Below are 22,264 nucleotides of genomic sequence, written 5' to 3' on the forward strand. Positions count from 1 at the left end.
AAACTTCTTAAATCAGGCAGGTAACCAGATAAAAATAAAAGAAAAATCTAAATAAAACAACAATTATATATTACTTTTTTATTAGTTTGTCAAATCAACTACGCATACAAAAGGAGGTACATTGCTTTGTGTTTATTCCTTGCATTGGATATAATCTCAACTTCAAATATCTATGTAAATAACAATATTAGAGGAATATGTTCTAAATTGGTGTTAAACTACAACTATGTATTTCAAGGCATCTTCTATTGCTATTAAAATATATTTCACTTTTTTAAATTGCTATAGAATAACTGCGATGGTTTTTTTTTGCTTGGATTTCGAAAATTTAGGATTGCAACAAAAGACGTGCATTTTTTTTACTTTTTACAGAGAATACAGAATTCATATCTTACATTAAATAAGTTTTCGGAATGCTGTGGTCATTAGCAGGTCAAAAAGGATCACTGTCTATCTGAAAACACTCGATTTCAAACGCAGTGTAAAAAAAAACAGAATAGGGTATTTGCATAGGGTACTTGCATCAGACTAAAATATTGCATACTTGAAGCAATATAATTTAAAAGAAAAATATATTATTCTTACAAAAGACCACAGCAAATTCCGAATTTGAGTAATTTAAACATTTCTAGGTACATTGCGAGTGCGTTAGCCATAACACAATTAAAAATTAAAGCTTAAAATATTGTGAACACAGCGAAATATACAATATGATGTAACGAGGACATCCTATATACGAAAACGAAGTATACGATATACGCCATTGATCTAGAATCCATGATTTGAAATAATAATACCACAGTTGATATATATTCTCTTGTAAGTGGTAGTAAAGCTACGTGCTAAAGTTCGTAACAATGTCAATCACACACGCATGTGCTCCATGCACGACACTCAGTACTGACAGCACCGGTAGCGCCGGTGAAAGCTCGTCGATGCACATGCGTGTGTGAGTGACATTTTTACGAACGTTAGTAGGCAGCTTCACAAGTGTTTACAAGAGAATATATCTAAATTGTGAATACATCGTATTGCCGGTTTGCTAGATACAAGTAAAGCACATCACCGCCCACTGAACATATTTACCGCTAAATTATTTAAAACATTTTGTCTAAAAACGAGTCAGAATTTCTGTGTCATTTGTCTGATTATGGACATGAACAAAATGATTTCTTCAATATCTGAAAAAAACAGGCACCTCGTAGTTTTCACTCTATGTTGTCCGACTTTTTGTACAAAAGTTTATTTAGCGGTAATAATAGACAGTGAGAAGTTAATAGCACAGAGAGTTGAAAGCACAGAACATTCAAATTTCCCATTTAAAAGATGGTAAAAAAAAAACATTAGTGATTTACTCTCATATTGTAAAAGTGTATCAAAATTCTACATCGAAGTTAAAAAAATATTAGACCATCTCAGCTATAAGCTTGTGTTTAAGCTCCATATGTAGGCCACCGTGAATAAGAAACCTATTCGTTCTCAAAACATTGAATTAAGGGAAAGTTCATAACTGACGGAATATGCGTCGAACACATCGTAAATGTATGATCGACGCAGTAACGCATCATCGGTTAGCTGTGAATGATTGAATGTTTTATCGTCTGTTTACGTTTGGCCGACAATATGCGATGCATGTTCCGACAGATATGTACCTTACTTAACAGTCGAGGCATTTTATACAGTGTTTTTTAAGATACTGTCACAGATTTGATCTAACTACGGTCACTTATACATAGTTATTATCGATCATAAAATGTCTCCAAATCATGATATAATTTTCATTCTGCAAAATAGTTCTTCCACCAAATATTATGTAGAAAAAACATATCTAAACAAATAATTATATTTTGAAATAAAATTGTTTCAACGAAAAGAATAATTTAAAAATAAGCCTTTTGGATGGATATAAATGTTATCTAAATACAAATAAATTGGAACTATAATAAACTAGTTAAAGTTGTAATAATGATAATAGTCGAAAAGAATATTTGTTCGCATACCCAATAAAAGGTATGATTAATATAATTACAAAAACGGTGATTTACCCAAACTAAATTTAGCTATAGATTTTCATGATTTCAACATAAGAAAAAATATACTAATCCAATTCGGGCCCTATATCGAGACGTTACCGAAGAACGCCAGATATCTCAAGAAATAAACATCGAAAAAGGAAAAATACTATAAAATAATATTAACTATGCCAAATAATAAATAACAAAAAAAAACTACATGCATATACGTAAATCGCACCAATAAAGAGCTAGCTTATAAATACCAAATATATGATATGAGTTGAATAATCTGATGTTTTATAGTCAAGCGAAGTCAGTCGCGCGTTTTCTCCACATTAAATTGAAAAGGTTGTCTTAAATATTATTGCTTGAGTCACTATTACTTAATTTCATTAAATGTTACTATTTTACGTGTGGGAATATTATCAAGTAAATTATTGCTTTTGTAGGAAACGATTCAATTCACTATAAAATACACACTATGTTCAATATTTTTAGTTTGAATGTGCATTGCAAATTTGGACAACTATACGATTTTTTATCGGCTAATACATGAAGTAACATATTATTTTACCCCGAGGCGGTCTGCTCCTACGAACTAATTATACAAGCCTGCACAAACTATCTACCTTTGAACTATAGTTTCATGACGGCGTATTTCTTAATTGACTGACTAACAATTCAATATTTATTAAGCATTACAAGTAAAATCTTCGCTACTATATGTATTTAGTGAAAACAGCTATGTATTTATTTAATATTGCTTCAGTTACGTGTGTTGTACATTTCGTAGTAATGCAGAAATCTTATGGTTAATTGTACCATTGAACTTTAATTATGACTGAACCAATTCTAATTGACCACGGCTGGTTATGGTTTGGTTATCGTTATAGTGAAATGGTACAACTCACCCTTAGCCAACAATAACGTTCATATCGTATAAAAATAGACCAACAATTCTAGCAACTTCAAATATATCCACTAATTTTAAATTCTTAATTAAATATTTTCTTTTTGTTTGTGTCAATACAATTTATTACGAAGTGGTACCGCGCGACTGTAAAATGACAACTGTTTAAAATTTTTAATATATTTTAGCGAAGCATATATTGTAAATAAATATATACGTATATGTATGTATATCGCCAGGTATCGGTCAACCTCTCATAAACAGGACTTTTTTCTAAATAAATTAGATATTCATTTCATTATTTTTCCATGGAAGACTAACTGCGATTATACAGGCTGTGTTAATAACCAGTAAAATGATAGTGTACTTTAAACTGTAGCCAACAGAGTTGAAAATCGCATGATATTGTTGGGACCAATCACGAATCTTCGCTAGACATTTTGTTCTACATGGGACCAATCATTATTTGTTTTTGGCTTTAACATTGCAATAAAAAGCACAGCCCGATGAAACGCATATAAAAAATATTATGATCTTAATGGCGGCAAAAAATATTTCCATATATTACATACATATTTTGGAAGCTAATTTTGTACAGTTGAGAAAAGGCTAGGCAGATGGTTGATGAGGCATGAATAAAGCAGCACCATTGACGGGCACCGCTACAATTCACAGAATTAGTTGCAAATATTATAAATTATCATTATATAATTTTTATATTGCTCAAATCGACTCATTCAATACTTATACATACATCCATACTCTGGCCAAAGATATATAAAAATATATACTCGCTATATATTAGTATAGGCGTCAATTTTACTACTTTGGGTAACTTTAATGAAGTTAGTTGCAGACCGCCATTGAATATTGTGAGACCTGAAATGTGTAGCCAACTTCAGACTAGCAAACTTCTGAAGTAGCAAAATAGCATTTAAAAACTTTTTCTTTTAAATTTGCCGAAGCTTAATAACAATAGCTGCAACGCTTAGCCTTATAGTAAATATATGAACGATCAAAAGAATTTGAACCTTATAAACGTTATGTTAAGAGCGGTATATTATTGCAGTAAATAACCTATTGCTTAGCATCGCATGACAGGACGTATGAGTCGGAATATTATATCGATGTGCAAGATTAGAGGTAGAATTCTTTTTTTGTTGTGAAAAAAATATTTTATATGCGTAACAGAATTATTGGATGCGTGAAGGACAAATATGCATATCAAATATCACTAAAAAAATTTGTTGCGCCATTTTGAGTAAAGTTTGGTCAATGCATTTAAAATATTCGTTTCTACATATAGTCTGTTTTTTAATCTCGTAGACTAAATTGACACTTGCAAAATGTCAAACTTTCTAATAATTTTGCTAGCTCTGTGGTGCAGTGTTGTACTTACGATACCGGTTCGTCGAATCGTAACTTTTTACAATAAGTCATCCTGAAATAATGGGCTTATCCTTGATGATTACGCATGGCTTTGCGTGGTCAGATATCCCTGGCAGTTTGTAGCACGTCGTACAGCCATGTGTACGTACGTGAATTTTAAATATAAAACTTTGAATGAATATTAAATTCGTCTATTATAGATAAAAAGTTACGATTCAACGAACCGGTATCGTAAGTACAACACTGCACCACAGAGCTAGCAAAATTATTAGAAAGTTTGACATTTTGCAAGTGTCAATTTAGTCTACGAGATTAAAAAACAGACTATAGTGATATTTCACTAAAATACGATAAAGTTTCTACCTCTAATCGTTCACAAATCGATTGAATGCGCAGGAGCATGATAACGTTCAGAAACGTAAAGCTAACACGATGCCAATCAGACAGCAAGCGTGATAGCATACTCTAAAGTGTTTAATTACAATATTACATTCATAAACGCATGTTTAATAAAAAACATTCATTCATTAAGATGTTTAAAGAGTAAATTATATATAAATGAGATTTAAACTACAAAATAGAAGCCTTTTTCTGCCTTCTCGGCGGACGAATTCAAATAAACTTAATCGAAAATATTTACAAAAAGTAAGGTTAGAAAAATTAAACAGCGTTTACAAATGCTTTAATAATCTAAGCCTAAGGGTACTTATTAATTAATAACTATACAATAAAAAAATATTTCCATGTACCTAACACATTTGGCATATCTAGCACACTGTTTTCACCCCTACGGGCCATTTATACACGATTTATTTTTCATTTCATCAAAAATATGATTAATACAATCGAAAAATTATGTAAATTTTTCTTGGAAAAGTGAAAAATAAAGTTGTACATGTAATTTTGTGACGTGGTCTGCCACCGACCCTAAGGTACCTGACCTTACTAAAATTAAAAATAAAGCTCTGAATACATGTGTCAAATCTACGCAGAGAAAATACTGTGCTGATTTATTAAAAGCTCCCTTTGTGAAAATTGCATAGTAAATCTTTCTTTGAAAAGTTTTCTCCTAAAGTAGAGAAAAATAAAGAAAAAGAATACAATACATGATTATTGATTGATTGACGGACAAAGCGTCGAGCGTATCGTGTATGATCGACACACTAACGCACCATCGGTTAGGTGTGAATGATTGAATGTTTTATCCTATAGTTACGTATCACCGATAATACGCGACATCTTCCGTCATATATGAACTTTAAAACGTTTGCCTTTGAATAAACCAGCACAGAATATATTGACAAGTCAGCAACCGCGCCAATTTGCCGACGATACAAAAAAAAAACCTAAGCTATAGCATGTAGGTATACTTTTAACTATAATAAACGTGATTATTTTTGCCTAAAATTAGCAGCAATGTCCAGTCACAACATGTTTTGTTCTAATAAAGTAAAGAAATCAACTAAAGGTTTTTTTGTGCTACGACATTTGTCATAAGTCAATAGAAAAATAATCTTGTATTTTATTACAATAAACGGTTTTTTGTATTGAAATAAGATTTCGTGAATACTTATGCAAATGATCGTAGCACTGTATACTGGATACAAAACAGAAGTTAACTGCTATTCACTTTTTTCTTTACTACAATTACCATAACCGATCCATCTTTTGTTTTTCGATTAGATATTAAAATCAAGATTGGAGATTTTGAGTCAAGTCAAACAAACAATATTTGAATCGAATTAGGATTCACTTGATTTGCCGTGAATAATTTTAACTAAAATAGCTACTGATTTTCATTACCTTGTTACATGTTTTTGTTGGGGTTTTGTTAGGAATCTTGTGTTTTGTATCCAGTAGAAGTTTTATGACGAGAGCACGCGGAGAGACCGGTTACGGTTCGGAAACGGCCCGGTGTTTAGTCGCCAACGCTGCCGCCCGCACTTCGCCTCCTAAAAACATATTTATATATTTAAGCGTGTATAAGAGTATAAGTTTTAATTTGAGCAGAGTAAAGTTCCAAAACTACTGAACCGCTTTGAAAAAACTTTCACTGTTAGGTTAGGTAAGCTTTTTTGGTTGTTGGTTTCATGTTTGATAGAAATGGATGCTGAGGGAGTGAGGGTTACACGTGGTTGTGACGCATATTTCCCTTGTGTATTTTCTCCTTCTAGCTTCGTGTTATTCTTATTGTATGTAGTTGTTTCATTTACAATTTGTATTCTATTTTTTTGTGTTGTCTATGTGTCATACCAGCGCGAATAAATATATTTTCTTTCTTACTTTCAAATAAAACATGCGAGTTTTGTATTATAGATTCCTTCACCATTAATCAGGCATTAGTGTCCAAGATATATTTACGAGTACAAAGTACCTGGCTGACCTGGAGTCGTATCCACCCAATCATACTTGAGAGGTAGTTTTTTACCCTTTGTTTGTCGTAAATATAGTAGTTACAGAGTATTTCTCACCTGTCAGCGGCCATGAGCGCTTGGTGCGCGTCTCTCTGCGCTGACACTTGCACTAGCTCTGCCACCGTCGCCGCTTGCTGCTCGGCTGAAACGTTACACATTCAACGTTATATTACGATCATATTTATACTAGGTTTTATAGAAAAAATTAAAGGCTTTTTTTGATCAAAAAGAGCTTGTACAAGCCGCTTTATAAGTATACAAAGAAAGGAAAACGAAAGGTTGTACATTATTAAATCGATTTTTGATTGGAATGTACACATTTTATCAAATATGTTTTTATATTTAGTGATTCTCCTATTATTATTGTAAATTGAAAATGTAATATAATAATTTTTGTATAGACGAGATGAGTCGATACGATTCAGATGTATATGATAAAAGCTGATGATTATTAAAAAAAACGACAGATTAAAACAGCGCCATCTACCGGCCACAATCCTCAACACAATTTACCAGATAGAGGGCGCGTCAATCGCCGCTCGAGCCTCGCCAAGCGTCGAGCAGTTGGTTCGTCGCGATGTTCTTCCCTTGCCCGACGCTGGGCAACTAGTCTTGCCCACCTCGCTTCGAACCAGAGCTGCATCGCGTCGCGTTCGTCCACATCAGCGGCGCCAGAACTCGGACCTGGTGTTCGTTAGTGGTGATTGTGATATGAGATGGTTAGCGCAATGTTGGTTCAGTGCCGGATTAAACTAAAGCCTTAGCTAATCATTTCACTTATCAAAAATATATTGGGGTCGGCTTCCAGTCTCACCGGATGCAGCTGAGTACCAGTGTTTTACAAGGAGCGACTGCCTATCTGATTTAATCAACCCAGTTACCCTGACAATCCAATACCCCTCGGTAAGACTGATTTTTAGACTTACTGGCTTCGGACTTAGAGCCTTACCTCCCCACTCAGAAACATTTAATGATTACTTAAGTCACTCCTTAGTGACGGAATGTCATACAAATCCTTCACTAAGGAATGGCTTAAGTAACCATTAAATGTTTCTGAGTGGGTAGGTTAGCAAATAAGTTCAAGAAAGCTCTCTTAAAATAAATATCACTGTTTAATTACAGTCGGTTAATCCAGCACTGATTAGATTTATAATATGACGATGTCGTGACGGACAAATGGTCATGCTATGTCTGTAAGACAGTTAGAACGATGGTTACACGGCCAAGCAATGGGTGTTGTAGCTGGCTACACTGAATAGTATTAAAGTAGTAAATAAATTCTATTGTTAAGATCTATGATCTATTGATTCAGGCTAACAAATCCAAGAACTATTCTTTGAGTTAAATAGTGGTTAAGATATTATCAACGCTGCATGCTATATTAATTAAAAATGCGAATTTTAGCCGAAATTAAAATAATTATAAAACAAATGAAACTACGTATGTAAGTATCGAGAATGGATAATTGATTTAATGGTCACGACAAAGCTCTGAATGGTGTTCTTGTAATGATAATGGTGTACTCATACAACATAACATAAGCGACTTTGCATGATGCAAATAAATTGTTTGACTTTGAAAAAAAAACAGTTGTTTTTAAGATTAACTGACGTTTATGTTGTCGATGAACTTGGGCCTACGTAACGTACTATTACCTACTTTAAGCTCTAAAACAATGACATTTAGCCACGATTTGAATAAAAAAACAGTTATAGAATTAAAATAAACAGTTTGACAAACCTGGCACTCGATGCATCGACCGATGTTCGGCTGGAGGGCGAGGGGGGCAGTAGCTAGCCGGCGGTGGGGGCACGGGCGGGGGCGGAGGCGCCGGCGCCTCTTGCAGGGCTCCCGTCGACTTGTGAGCGTTGGACATTGTTTGAGGCTCCTAGTAAAACAACACAGCGGTGAAACTTTCATAGTCATCGTCTCTGGTTTGAAGTTCTGTTCTATTTTCAAATCTACTGTGAAGGTTGAATCGTTTTTTTTTTTTATTGTGTGTGCAAAGAGTCTATCTACGTATTTATATTTAGAAATGTTTTTTAGTCAGTCTTATAGATAAGTATGTTTTCTAAGTGTGAAAGTAAGTAAAGTAAAAGTAAACGTAAAGTAAGACTATTTACATTTTAGTTTTATATTCTCCTTGTTAATTGGCGCATTTTAACACCTTTAATACTACAAGAGAAATTGAAAAATATCTTTCAAAGTTCATCGAGAAAAGAATAAGAAAAAAAATCAAGTAAATTTTAATAAAAACCAAAACTTTTTGATTGCTATTAAAAACCTTATCAAATATCATAAGCCATTTTAATTACTCATTAGCTATAATAATAAAAATAGCGTACAATATTTTGATAGGACAAAGGGAATCTATATGAAATGTTGAACATGTACATTTCATACATTTGCGTACAAACACAGACTGAGCCATTCACTCAAGCATTGCGCATCCAGCATAATGTAATGGTGTAACTTTTGCTTTAGTTAAGTGAGATATTTTTGATTAATTTAATAAAAAAAAAATGTGCTGTTACATCCTAATAGGTTTATTCTTCCTCTGTCTAGCCTTTTGCCAAACTATGTTACAGTATGACTGGATGCAACTGAGTACCAGTGTTTTACATGGAACAACCAGTGTGTCAATGAGTTCTCTTTGGCAAAACTGGTTTTAAAACTTTCTGGCTTCTGAGCACATTCAAAGCAAATAATTACACCATTACGCACCAAACAAAGCGGTATCATGCGTCATTTATTTACATACACAACCTCTAAAACCACTACAGGTTGAAATAGTTCTTCAGCAGCACAACTGCCATCACACTACAGTATTAAAACTAAACAAAAATAACCAAACCAAAATAAGGTTAAAATACCATAACAAATAAATACATAAAAATAATTATTTGTAACTATGTACCTCTATAAGACATTTTTTTACATTACTCCTAAAATAAATTAAGCATCCTGTCAATGCATAGATTGGAATGAATTCTTCATTTTTTATATTTTTTGATTTGGTAAATCTATCAGTTCTTAAAACTGTGGTATGATTTTCTCAGTCTATTAGTTCTAAAGACAGTAGTGTAATATTGCGCTACTGAAGATACACTTTTTAAAGTGACAGATAAAGCGATTCACATTCATTTACAGACAGACAGATGCAGAACGAATTGATGGCGTTGGACCAAAGTTATTTTATACAGGTACAAAACAAACCCAATTTTGAAAACATAGACCACAAAAATGGCATTCAATTAACATTAAAAAAAACAACCAATAAACCCAAAAATAAGGCCCAATTTTCATGCACGATTTTCCCCCAACAGATCCAACGCCACTTAAATAAGGGCGAGCGCACATAACACGACTGATAGTTGCGACAGACGTACACAGCATGCGACTCACGACACTTTACTGTAATTTGCTTACGTGCCACTGCAGATCTGGATCGGAGTACGACTGAAAATTCAACTGGTGTTAGTCTACTTAGGTGTCCTTCTACGACGAATTTTGTCTACTTAAATTAATTTGTGCGCTGGACTGAAATGGGATAATTTTGGATTTCCACCATGTCTGTTAAGACGTGAATCTACTTGCGACTATACTCACTAAAAAAAAACTTTTAAACGTGTACTACTGTCAATTTAAGAGGTATAAGGTGAGTGCTTTGACAAGAAGCAGAAAATTCAAATATTAAAAAAAAATACAATAACGTATTTCAGAGTAAGTTTTGATGTCTTTTTTCAACTCTGAAATTTTGACAATGATGAAGCAGTTTATTTTTCTGAAGATTTCAGCTAAAAAATTGATAGCTTCAGACCTTAGAAATTGTCCCACTTTAATCCAGCACGTCAAAACAACACAGTGCCCAAAAACAAGTTAATACCCCGTCCGTGTCTCAATGTTATTGCCAAATCGTGGACACCCTTACTAAGTTACTGCCAACCCCGGGATATTACCACTACATTATTTTTACAATATTCACATTTTCACTGATCACGTGGTATGATGTATTTAGAAATATGGTTTTAGAAATAATGACTATTTTTAGTTGTACAGTTCTTGTCATATAAGTTTGCCTCTCCAAAGTTAGGTATTAGTGGTTAAAAATTACCAATATCATCGCTTCAGCTCACGTCAAATGAGTTTGGCATTTATACTTTCATACAATTCCACTGTTGCAAAGTCACTTGTAGCCAAGTTCAGAGAGGTAAAGTTTTGACTGTTTCGAATGTTTTTTACTCCTTTTATAAAAACGCTGATATAAGGATAGTTATTAATTAACTATGATTAATATTGATTTCTGACGGGCAGACTGCCCGTGACCATGGATGCTGTAAAGGATCCGAAACGTTGGGATTAAATAATATTAATATAACCGCGATAAAATCCGTAAAAGTAGTTTTATTTAAATATGATTAATATTATGAGCTAAAAAATGTTCAGCTTATAATAATTTCACAAAAAGACTCTATGCAAAGACTCTATGGTAATTCTATACAACTAAAAACAGTCACTTCAATGTTGTGACGTTAACTTTCTGCATTATTGAAAACAAATGTTTGGATGTAGTGCTCCAAAAGGCATACAAATCGGTCAAATGCGATGTTACATTACACATCCGCATATCATGTGTGTTAAATGTACGTGAATACTGGACTTTTTATAGTAGTATGTATTGAAGATCATGTGAGATCGTGGCCACTGTTAAAAAATTTAAAGGGCTGGTTGAGCCAGTCGATATTTTGACCTTTTATGTGGTCGTATATATTAAAAATAATATATCTTACCAATAAAACAGTGACCACAAAATGACATACAATATAACATTCTCAATAAATAATGGTATTAACTATTAGGTTTTAAAGTGCCTACCTTGTGTCGCGGTCCCAGCCGTCGGTTCAAGTAGTTGGAAATACTTTTCATTATACTCTTCCTTCGCCTTTCCCGAGCTAGCTCAGGGTCTGAGAACGAAGGGGTCACTGGCAGCATGAGGGGAGGCGCGGGGCGGGGTGGAGGGGGAGGAGGCGGCTCCGGCAGCGTCGGGGGAGGAGGGACAGGGGGCGGCACCGCAGCGGGCGACGCCCTCGACCGCTTTACGGATTTACGACCAGCCTTCGCACTGCCCAGCCGTTCCAACACCAATCTCCTTACAATATCTGTCTGTTCTTCTCTCTCGCGTTTGATTTCTTGTACTTTTTCTGTGGTATCCCGCGAAGGCACGGGACTCACGGGCGAGAGGGAACCCGAACTAAGGTTGATTGATATCGAGAGGTCGAAACTTCGCGTGGGCGAGTCGGTACTTCGTGACGTCGACCTGTTGAATGTGACGCTGGCTGAACGACAGATCGCCGGAGAATACAACCTTATCGTAGCGGGGCCCGTGAAGGGAATAGCAGGATGCACTAACTTAGGAGTATCAGGTACAAGGGGCGGCGAAACTTCAGAATTCTCAGTTTCAACTTTATCTTTCTCTAACGGCGGCGATATTTCTGATAAGCTTAACGTTTCTATTTTATTTTCTATCCTCGGTTCGGGGCTTACTATTTCTTCGACTTTGATGCTGTCACTCTTGTGCAGACTGTCGCTTCTCTGTATGCTGGTGGTATCAGTCTTCATAATGCTCTCTGACTTGTGCAAACTCTCACTCTTATGCAAACTGTCACTCGTAGACTTCTCACTAGTGTTGTCATTACCTATCGACTTCAACAGTTGAGGCGACTTCAAATCTAAAGGTTCTGTATCCGCATCTATGTCCTCAATATCATCTAAATCGATAGGACATAAATTCTCTCTGTAACTATTTTCTTGGCTGGCTGGTTTGAACACTGTTTCAGAGAAACTTCTTTCGATAAAGTTCATTGATCGATCATTCCCGGGTGAATAAGGATCGTAGTCATTATCCACTAGTTCCATGTAGCCCTCATTTCTGGGCGTGACTGGGCTTTCTAGAGACGGATCTTGATCTCCTTCGTCGGCGAACTCGAAATGTTCTAACGCGTTTGAATAAACTATGGCTTCGACGGGGCTTGTTCTGCCACAGACATGAGAAGCAACTGCTATGTTCTTAGCATCATGTATTAGTTTAGGGCCGCTCAAAGTTCTGGGATTCTTGTTTCTTTTGCGTTCGTCTTTGTCGTCGAAGCCGCAGTCGTCTAAAACGGCGCTTTCTGCCGCCCAGTCGGAGAGCTCTGTCTCTGTAAGCGCCAGAGTAGTGGCGTCGCGACCTGACTCCGAAGACTCGGACTCCACAGCTGCAACAATAGTTGTTCCTGTAGTAGTACCAGAGGCCTTCTCGTCTTCAGTACTGTTGATTAGCATGAGGCTGTCCAACTGAATCAGTTCTCCTCCCTCATCGTGCACTTCGACGCGAGGCACCGATTGGTTGGGAGCAGTCTCAGTATGTGACGAATCATCTTCTGATAAAGAATCTGATTCTAAATCCGGTTCTTTTTCATCTTTTGAAGGTTCTTGTTTCCAGTCTTTGATTAGAGGAGTATCAACTTTAGTGAGCAAGTCGACTGGAGCATCAACTACGAGGTTTTTGATAATATCTGGCATTGGTTGAGTTTTCTTGTCCTCGGTGGCTAATTGGAAGGTAACGATAGGTTTCTGCGGCTGCGGCTGTACCACAGGCACGGGTGCAGGATGCAACATCTTCTGAAACTCTGTAATAGTTGACCTAAAAGCTTCGAATTTTGTGTCTATTTGTGATGTGGAGTCAGATTTCCTGACTGCGGGGGGTGATGGCTCGCCAAGTAAGTAGCGTCGTTTGAGTTCTAGAGCACGTTTGGTAGCTATCCCCCCGGCAGAACGGGTCCTGCTGAGGGGGTATTCGTGGGGCGCGGGTGGGGCGGGTGCTTCGGTGACGAGTATGGCGGGGGGCGAAGGTGCTGGGGCGCATTCTTCGCGCGCGAATTCGCTGTCGGTGGACACTTCGGTGGCCGATGAGACCTCTTCGTCGCTGGAGTCGCTCTCGTCATCAGATTCCACCTGGGTTAAAGCTCGGCTTGTGATTATAGTTCGGGGCTATGGGTGCATGTAGGAAGGTGCGAACAAAACCACACTAACTTACCGTCGGATGGCGGAGGATACGGCACAATATACATATGTATATACATTGTGTGTGTTGGTGGACAATATGTGACACGTATAAGTTTTATGAAATTAAGTAATTAAACCTACAGATCAATATAAAAATATATGTGTTTGAAACTAAAAACCGTATTTTTAAAATGAAAATTTTGTGAGTATTTTTTTAAAGTCATCGTATAAATAATTCTTAAACAAAACCAAACTAAATTACTATACAAAAAAAAAACAATGTCACATACTTTCCAAAAGATATTCAAAAATCAAAATATAAATAATGAGAATAAAAACTCAAAAACAACATACAATATTTACATACGATATGATAATAAATATGTATGTACATACAGTGCGCTATGATACATAACTATGATATATTAATAAGCTATAAACACATAGAATAACATGTTTTCATGTAAATAAGTTAATATATTAATATTTTACATAAACGTAACACATTTAGAAGCGCCATCGATTTAGAAGTTTCACTGTTTTATTTTATTATTTAATTTAAAAAATCACCTATTTTGGTTATTATTTGCAATCTAGCAGATAGTTCATAAATATATTATATTCATTGGTAGAGTTCGAGGCTCATGAAAGTATCTGGTAGATTACCTACAACCAAAGCTAAGCTAAATTATAAAAATCGAAATATTAAAAAACTTCAATATCTTCACTGTTAAAGACAAAACCAGTTTTTGTTTCATAACTGCGGATTTCAACAATTTATCTATCTTTGGATTTACTGACGAGAGACACAATTGAATTTGACAAGAGCCCTGAAGGAGTAATGTCAAATTGCTATCTCCAGTAAGCAAACCCAAAGATAGATAGATTATTAAAGTATAAAATAAAACAGTGATTATAAGACGGAAGTTAGTGTGGACACGACACTCTTACCGCGTCTCAGCCGCCGTCCATGTTATCTAGCGAAATGATGATAGTGACGCATGCTCCTAACTAGATACAACTTTTGAATTTAAAATAATTTTACTTTTTCTAAATATAAAAATCGCTTTAGGAAACCGATTGGTATTCGCAAATATAAAGCTTTGATATCTTTCTAAGAATTGAACGCGTCAAGCCCGTGAATTATGGCGAGACAGTAAAATTATAACAAGCGTACAAAAGTTACATCTAATGTTTAAAACTGTGTAAAAATCTTAACGGACCTTTTAAGATTTTTCGTCAATTAATATACCGGACTGTATTTGTGAAAACTGTAGATTATCCGATTTTTTCTCATCTGTTCTGCTTCTTTTGAGATTCCGCGAACAAGAACACTGAATTGCATTGACATTGTCTTTCCAATACCTAGGAAACAAATCGAACCTAGCAACTACTTTACAATGCAATTCAGTTTCAATTTCAGTTGTTTCATTAACCTAGCAAACAAATTAAGCGAAATTTCAGTTAAAAACTGAGTATTTTTAATAAGTCGTAATTGATCTCAAACCTAGTCGCTAGGTTTAAATTTTTCAGTATGGAGCGATTTATTTCAGCCAAATTTCTGTTAAAAACAACCTGTTTTAAAAAAAAAGTTGTACGTAAAACTGAGACCAAGCCACTTTTGCTTAGGCAAAATTTATGTTTAAGGAACCTATATTTTTATTGAACCCTAGCGACTACTCCAGCAAAATTTCTGCCTAAAAACCCTATTTATAAGTCTTTTCTATAAGTTTGTTCATAAAATGACGTGTTAGCATGCTAGGGACGGCGGCATCGCGGCGCCCGCACCGCACCTCCCTACTACGCGACGCAGCATCGCGCTACCTCGCTGCTGTCGGTCGGAGGCCTCGCGTCGGCAGGGACCTCGCGTCTGCGGGCCTCGCGGGCTGCCCTCATGCGGGAGCAGGATTCGTTGCCGGAGGATTCTGCGCCTGGAATATGGAGAAATGAAATCGTTTATTTTGCAAGTTGGACATTACATCACTTTTACACGTCATTTTAAGAACGCTGGGGTCGGCATTTCCTAACGGACTGATCCCTGAGAAGAAACGCCGAAACAAACTCAAGGGTCATAGTCATTATGTGTGACTTTCACCATGTACGCGGTCGGGAATGGCCTTTGGAGTTTTGAAATGATAAGGAATTCCCAACAGAATTTAGAAAAAGGAGGAGGGGTTTTTATTGGAGAGAAAGAAAATGAGTGTTGATTTCTATCGAAAGGGAATTATAGATTATTTTTTGTTTCTTACCATCAAAATTATATTGTTTAACGGTTCTTTGTTGGAAGGCTAAAACAAAACTATTTACAGCATGCAGAGTTTCAGACCATTTTTTATGTCTTCTGATCAGTTTTCAGAACAGTCTTCTGAATGTCCGTAGGTTCTTATATGTTTTTATAGCGTACTTTCATGCCACGGGGGACAAATCAGCGTCTTTGTCGCTGTCGCCCACATATATTACTACGTGTCGGACACTCACCATCATCAGAATAGTCATCGTATCCGAAGGAATCGTCGGAGAAGTACAGCTCGGAGTGTGTCGGACGCGGCGCCGCGACCGGCGGCTCGGGGGACAAGGCCGCGCCGTTGTCGCTGTCGCCCGCGTCCGTGTACTCGTCAGAACTCGACTCTTCTTCGTCACTGTGAAGTTAAAAAACGTATTTAAGTATAATAAATAATACATTGGAATAATCCATGAAAAGAAATGTTAAGAAAATCTAAAGTATTTTCATTTTAACTTTACTTAACATTAGCAGTGCCGAACGCCTTTCACGATATCGCTCTAAAACCGCAGCGGCCAAGGATACCAATATATTTTATAGTCCTGGGCGTTATCAGTCGGGGTTTGTGACGTCACGTCATACCTGACTCTTGGCTGTGACGTCATGACTGTATGACACTGACCTGAGGCCGCCGGCGCCGGAGGTCTCGGACGCGAGGAAGTTCCTGTCGGTCCACTCGTCCTCGTCGATCTCCCTGGCGCCGCTGTCGGACAGCTCGAGGCTGATGCGCTCGGGAGTGGGGGGCGGCTGGCTGCGAGCGTTGGTCAGTGCTGTGACGGCGGCCACGGCGTCCGGTACACTGACGCCGGAGTGACGCAGGCAGACCAGGCGGCTGCCGTAGCGCTCCATTGTGTAGTTGCTGAAACAGATTGGTATATTATTTTTCAAACTAGATCTATGTACACCTTACGGTATTATTTAACATGATTTTACTGACTTTCTTGCAAATTGTGGTTCCAATCTAAAACATATTTTAATAAGACCACGTTTTGGATAAGGTTTGAAATATGGGTATGTAAGAATCATAGCAAAATAAGTATTATTTTTATTATTTACGATATGTATTGTCGAAAATGATTGCTATTGCTAAACTTTTCACAATTACTATCTTACTTTCTGAACAGACTGTATTATCAACCTCACTACAACTACATTAAAGTACAATTTCGCGAACACGCGAGTGCCGCAGCGACTACATTATCACCCTTATAGCCACTACACTAGAGCACAGTCTCCCCCGACTCACCCAGGGCGCAGCACAGTCTTGCAGACCGCACAGCGGAAGCAGGCGCGGTGCAGATGCAGCCCGTCCGCCGTGACGCCCTCCGCCGCGAACACGCGAGTACCACAAGCAGCACATTGCATGCCCGTGAATGCGGGGCCACGCCAGCTCTTCTTGGCCTTCAGAAAAATCCATTATTGAAAATCTATAATAATACGTCCAAAGCCGATTTCGACCACGGCGACAGTCCTCATATAAGGATCAGCCAGCTTTCGCAGATCTAAAATTATATAAAAATAGTTAAAGGTTCAAAGTAGGTTGATCGCTTTACTCAGGAGTAAGTTTTGAGATTTGAAAAATTCATTCGAATTAATAAACCCATGAGTTCCTCCGTTTTCCGGAAGGCTTTTTAAATTGGTACAACATCTCATATTAGGCAATCGTAGCGGATATTCAGAATCTAGAAAGTCTGAAAACCAGTCTTACGAAGGAGTTGCCCGGGTTGAGGAGGTCAAATAGGCATGTGAAATATTGTCCACGAGCTCGAAAATGAAGATAAACTTACATCTTCCTTGTGCGTTTCCTTGGGCGGTGTCTTCGATTGTTCGGCTTCGGGTTCTTTCTTCACGAATTTCGTTGCTAAGTTCGCTACCTGTGGAACAATTTACATATGTTCAACTTGAACTAATGTACCAAATGGAAATAATAGTATTCAATTTAAGCAATGAGTATTTTTTGTCGTTACGCAATGAAGGCTTCATTTCAAACCAGTTTCCGCTAGCAGTTTCAATCACTTGAGAATACTACTGTATTCTCCTATATCCGGGCATGGGACGCCAGGATTAAAACCAGCCTATTTACTATTCTGATGTACCAGCTATACTACTGTCAAGTTTCTTCAACATCCGTTCACCCCTTTGCACGTGAAGTAGATTCAAAGACACAGACATACACACTCACTTCCTATCTAGATGTTAATAACCAAATGCGATTTGTACATACCTTCTTCGTTCCCTGGTCAGGTCTGCCAGAGTCCTTGAGCTTCTGGTCGAGCTTGTGCAGGGTCTCGTCGATCTCCACCCATTTTTCCTCATTACCCTCGCCTTCCTTTAGTTTACGTTGACGACCCAGAAACTGAAGAAAAAATAGTATATTAAAATGTGATGAAATAAATCATATCTGCTGATTATTAACTATTTTGTGAAGAAACATATTATAAACAGTTGTTAAAGTCCTAAGTATAAGAGGTGTTCGCAATGTCATGGTTCAACGTTAAAATGGATAACTGATTTAAAACGTAACTCTGATATGGAGATGAACATCCTTGGGCTGTTATCTGAATATCTTTGGCATTCATTACGGGAAATCAGAAGGCAGAAACTCTAACTACCAGTCTTACCAAGTCATAACCAGATAGCCAGGGTGCCAGGGTAACTAGGTAGAGGCGATCAGATAAGCATTCACTCTACGTAAAACATTGGTAGACTGGAAGCCGATCTCCATTGGGAATAGCTAAGGCAGAATATGATGAGGAGCTCCTTGTGCAAAATGTAAGATTTTTTTTCAAGGTGCCTTTAATATAGCAAATACTATGTGTGGAAGGTGCGTCAAAAAATATATCTAAACCAGTTTATTAATCACTAACCTGTTCTCTATCCCACTTCGGCACTCTCTCAGCAGTCTTCGGCTCCGGTCTTCCCAGTCTGTTCTCCATAATCTTCCGTTCAATCTCCTTCATGTTCCAGTCGTCTCTCTCTATTTTCCCCACCGATCTCATCAGGTCTTTCGGTTTGGAAGACGGACGGGGAGTAGGGGAATTGGATGTTGTTCCACTGAGCTCGGCAGCTAGGCGAGCCACTCGGGCGCCTCCGCCGGCCGTTCGGCCGCCGCCGCCGACGATTCGGCCCTCCTCCTATTGGTTGATAAAATAGCTGTAGTTTTGTGATTGGTTGGTTCGTTGTTAGTTGGAACTAAATAGGATTAGTCTAGAATGTTATACCTAGGGTTACCACTCTTTTCTCAATATAAATAAGAAATTAAGACTGGACTACAATACCCCTGTTTTTATATATATTCATATTAACTACATAGTACTGGCGAGACACGTTTTACTATATTATGTTTTAAACGATATATGATCCAAAAGTAACCCCGACAATATCTGCCCATTACTATCAAAATCAGTATTATAGCCTATCCCATAAAGTATTTCATAATCACTTTACACTCAAGTTAAAATTAATATTCAAAAACAACACATTTTGTTAGTTAGAACACAGTGTAAACTTAACACGAGTGAAATATTAATTTTAAAGCACTACGTCATTAGCGTTTGACTTCCTGAAAATAATGATATTCTAACTTATAAATGCCAAAATATTTCTGTCTCACCGAATTTGTAACGAAATCGATGAATCGATTTAGACGCAATTTGGCACATAAATAGTCTATTCTGTCTATGGTCCAGAGTTTGAGATGGGACGAAGGCTTCTCCTTATTCGGCTGTGGAAAATAATTCCCACGAGTCGCAAGTGGAACCGTGGGGAAAAGCTAGTATACAATAAAGGACTATTATCAATCGCAATAACGTACATAAAAGTTTATAAGGATAATTTTATAAATTCACTTTTAAAATACCATAATAGAATTAGAATGTTTGTCAAACGCCAATGCAGTAGTACTCACAACATGCACACACAGTTTGCTAAAAAAATTATTTCTATGTAAGTATAAACACATTAATTTCCATTTCATCTTCAACGATGTTTTGGTTTCAAATTCGTGCGGGTTATCATTTCCATTGAAGAGTGGGGTAAGGCTATTGAGAGTGGCTACATAAAGTATTGGAAGTTATCGAACACCTCATACTATTGATTTAAAAACAAACCTAAACTTTACTTCGAAAAAGTGTGTTAAAAAAGTTGTTTTATAAAGCAATGCCTCAACTTTAGTATCTAAGCTCTAAAACTCTTTCTGACCTCCCAAAACAAATGACTACTTCAACTTTATTCATAACTTGTTGTAAAACTAAAGAAATTGGAAGTTACACTCTCAAAAGCCCGAGCCTCATCACCACATCCAGTCAAAGTAAACTCCATGCGACACACAACGGCAATCGCCTCACATAGTGCTGCAGCTTCTTCTCCAACTTCTTCACTCTCTCGTCGAAGTCCGGCGCACTGGCGCGGTACTGCTGCAGCCCATAGTCGTTCTCCAGGTCAGCTGACGGTGCGAAGTCCAAACGAGGCTCCGCAGCCAACATCTGAAGACTCTTCTCAAATCTCTGCTTCATTATTTCCCTCGCAGCCTTGCGCCGACCTGTCTTAGGCCGCTTAGATTCAGCAGCTCGCTTCTGCATCATGTCAGAAGCACGTTGCATCCTAAACGTCATTTCCTCGCTGTTCCTGCGCTGAGGAGCTTCGGGAAGAGGCAGTTTGTTTGCACCTAAACCTTGGCCTTGCTTTATGAGTTCAACGACCTTTTGGCGACGGACAGCCATCTCTGGGTTACCAATACTTTCTATCTTCGAACGGTCCGGACTGGGCGTGTCTCGGCGCTTGCCTTCAATGATTTCCGTCATCCGTTGCAAACGTAACGACATCTCCGGGTTGGTAATGGATCCTGAGCGGGTAGTTCTGGAATCAGGACTCGGGGTGTGTCGACGTTTGTGACCCTCGAATAGCTGAGCAATACGCTTGGTGTTGGCCACTTCAGAAGCTCCTATCGAGTTCGATCTCTTATGCGGAAGCTTTACTTCAGGACTCTGCGAGCTCCTAATCCTTTGACTGTCTATAACATCTGAAAGTCGTCTGCCTTTCTGTGGCACAGGACTTTCTGAAGACCTGGTCAACTTCTTAGCACTGTCAATAGACGCAGACCGGGTGAAGATTGCCTTCTTCGCACTTTCCGTAGAAGGAGACCTGCTGAAGGTCTTCTTAGGTTCTACTTTAACGACAGTTGCATCTGTGTCAGCTGAGTCGTCGAAGATGTCGGAGAAGTCGGGGACCCTGATGCTGTTCACATCCAAACCCTTCAACCTTCGCGGCGGCTTCACTGGCTTGGGTTTCTTCTCTTCTTGGAAGTAATGTGCCAACTTCTGCGGTTCTTGAACCGAAGTTCTTGAAGAGCCTTGTAGTAGATTAGCTAAAGACTGTCGTACGACCTTGGGGTCTGGAGATTCGTCGGGGTCTAGGAGAGCTAGTATTTGTTCCTGTAAGTCTTTTTGTTTGTCTGTGTGTGTGTCTGCGATGGCGTCGTGTCCGTCGATGAGACGCGCCAGCTGTGTGATGTCGTTAAGGTCTAGTTTGCCGATCTTTTTGCGGATGTACTCTGCGGGATCGGTACTTACTTGTGGGGGACGCACCGAGCGCCGTTTCTTTCTGTAGCTCGAGTGTGATTTGTCGGCGTCGGCCGCGTCTGTAGCACAAGGTTTACTTATATTAGGAAACATATAATATCATCTACTTTAAATACTAAACTTTGAAGCAAAAATTTTACAATTTGACATTTTAAACAAAAGCTTGTGTGACTGATACCATTTTTCAATTCGACCTTGACATTAAAATTGTAGCATGTCAAAAGTTATTGAACATGACGCTCAATATTGAGGTACGGTTCCGTGCATCGCGATCGAACGCTTACGACTGACGCGTGCACCTGATATGTTAATAGTCAGAGTAGGTTATTGTATGGAGATGTTTTGCTGCAATCGTTGACGATGCACGGAAGTGGACCTTTATAATAAAATAACAAAAAAAACTTACTTGAATATACAGATACAGGATGTTCAATGTTGCGTACGTGTTTCTCTTTCTGCATGCTTTGTTTGATCTAATAACATACAGCGGTATATTATATAACAATGATTCAAATTAAAAAATATAGTTTAATAAAATTTATGTGAGTCAAATTATATGTAAAAGGTGTAATGTAAAGGGGAATTATATTAAAAAAAACTTAGGAATTTGTTATTATTAGTTATTGGGTCAA

The 22,264-nt window shown here is 37.6% G+C and overlaps 1 protein-coding gene across 7 annotated transcripts in view; it reads right to left on the reverse strand.

Moving 5' to 3' along the window:
- Positions 1-63: 63 nt before the first annotated feature.
- LOC110382349 (F-actin-monooxygenase Mical) overlaps positions 64-22,264 on the reverse strand; it is a 64,515-nt gene continuing 42,314 nt past the window's right edge. For 3 of the 7 annotated variants that reach the window (XM_064035544.1, XM_064035521.1, XM_064035567.1), the window contains exons 13-27: positions 22,039-22,105; positions 20,400-21,691; positions 18,921-19,187; positions 18,278-18,409; positions 17,841-17,927; positions 17,300-17,454; positions 16,676-16,912; positions 16,251-16,411; positions 15,597-15,703; positions 11,604-13,721; positions 10,158-10,187; positions 8,469-8,616; positions 7,242-7,412; positions 6,786-6,870; positions 64-6,266 (exon numbers count right to left, since the gene is read on the reverse strand). In XM_064035544.1, the coding sequence (XP_063891614.1) occupies positions 6,233-6,266; positions 6,786-6,870; positions 7,242-7,412; positions 8,469-8,616; positions 10,158-10,187; positions 11,604-13,721; positions 15,597-15,703; positions 16,251-16,411; positions 16,676-16,912; positions 17,300-17,454; positions 17,841-17,927; positions 18,278-18,409; positions 18,921-19,187; positions 20,400-21,691; positions 22,039-22,105 (5,091 nt within the window). In that variant the 3' untranslated portion in view covers positions 64-6,232. Of the gene's footprint in view, positions 6,267-6,785; positions 6,871-7,241; positions 7,413-8,468; positions 8,617-10,117; positions 10,188-11,603; positions 13,722-15,596; positions 15,704-16,250; positions 16,412-16,675; positions 16,913-17,299; positions 17,455-17,840; positions 17,928-18,277; positions 18,410-18,920; positions 19,188-20,399; positions 21,692-22,038; positions 22,106-22,264 lie in introns of those variants that run through there. The other 4 variants (XM_021342955.3, XM_064035599.1, XM_064035637.1 and 1 more) reach the window with 4 other exon arrangements.

This window comes from Helicoverpa armigera, chromosome 1 (genome assembly GCF_030705265.1).
Source record: "Helicoverpa armigera isolate CAAS_96S chromosome 1, ASM3070526v1, whole genome shotgun sequence".
NCBI lineage: Eukaryota > Metazoa > Arthropoda > Insecta > Lepidoptera > Noctuidae > Helicoverpa > Helicoverpa armigera.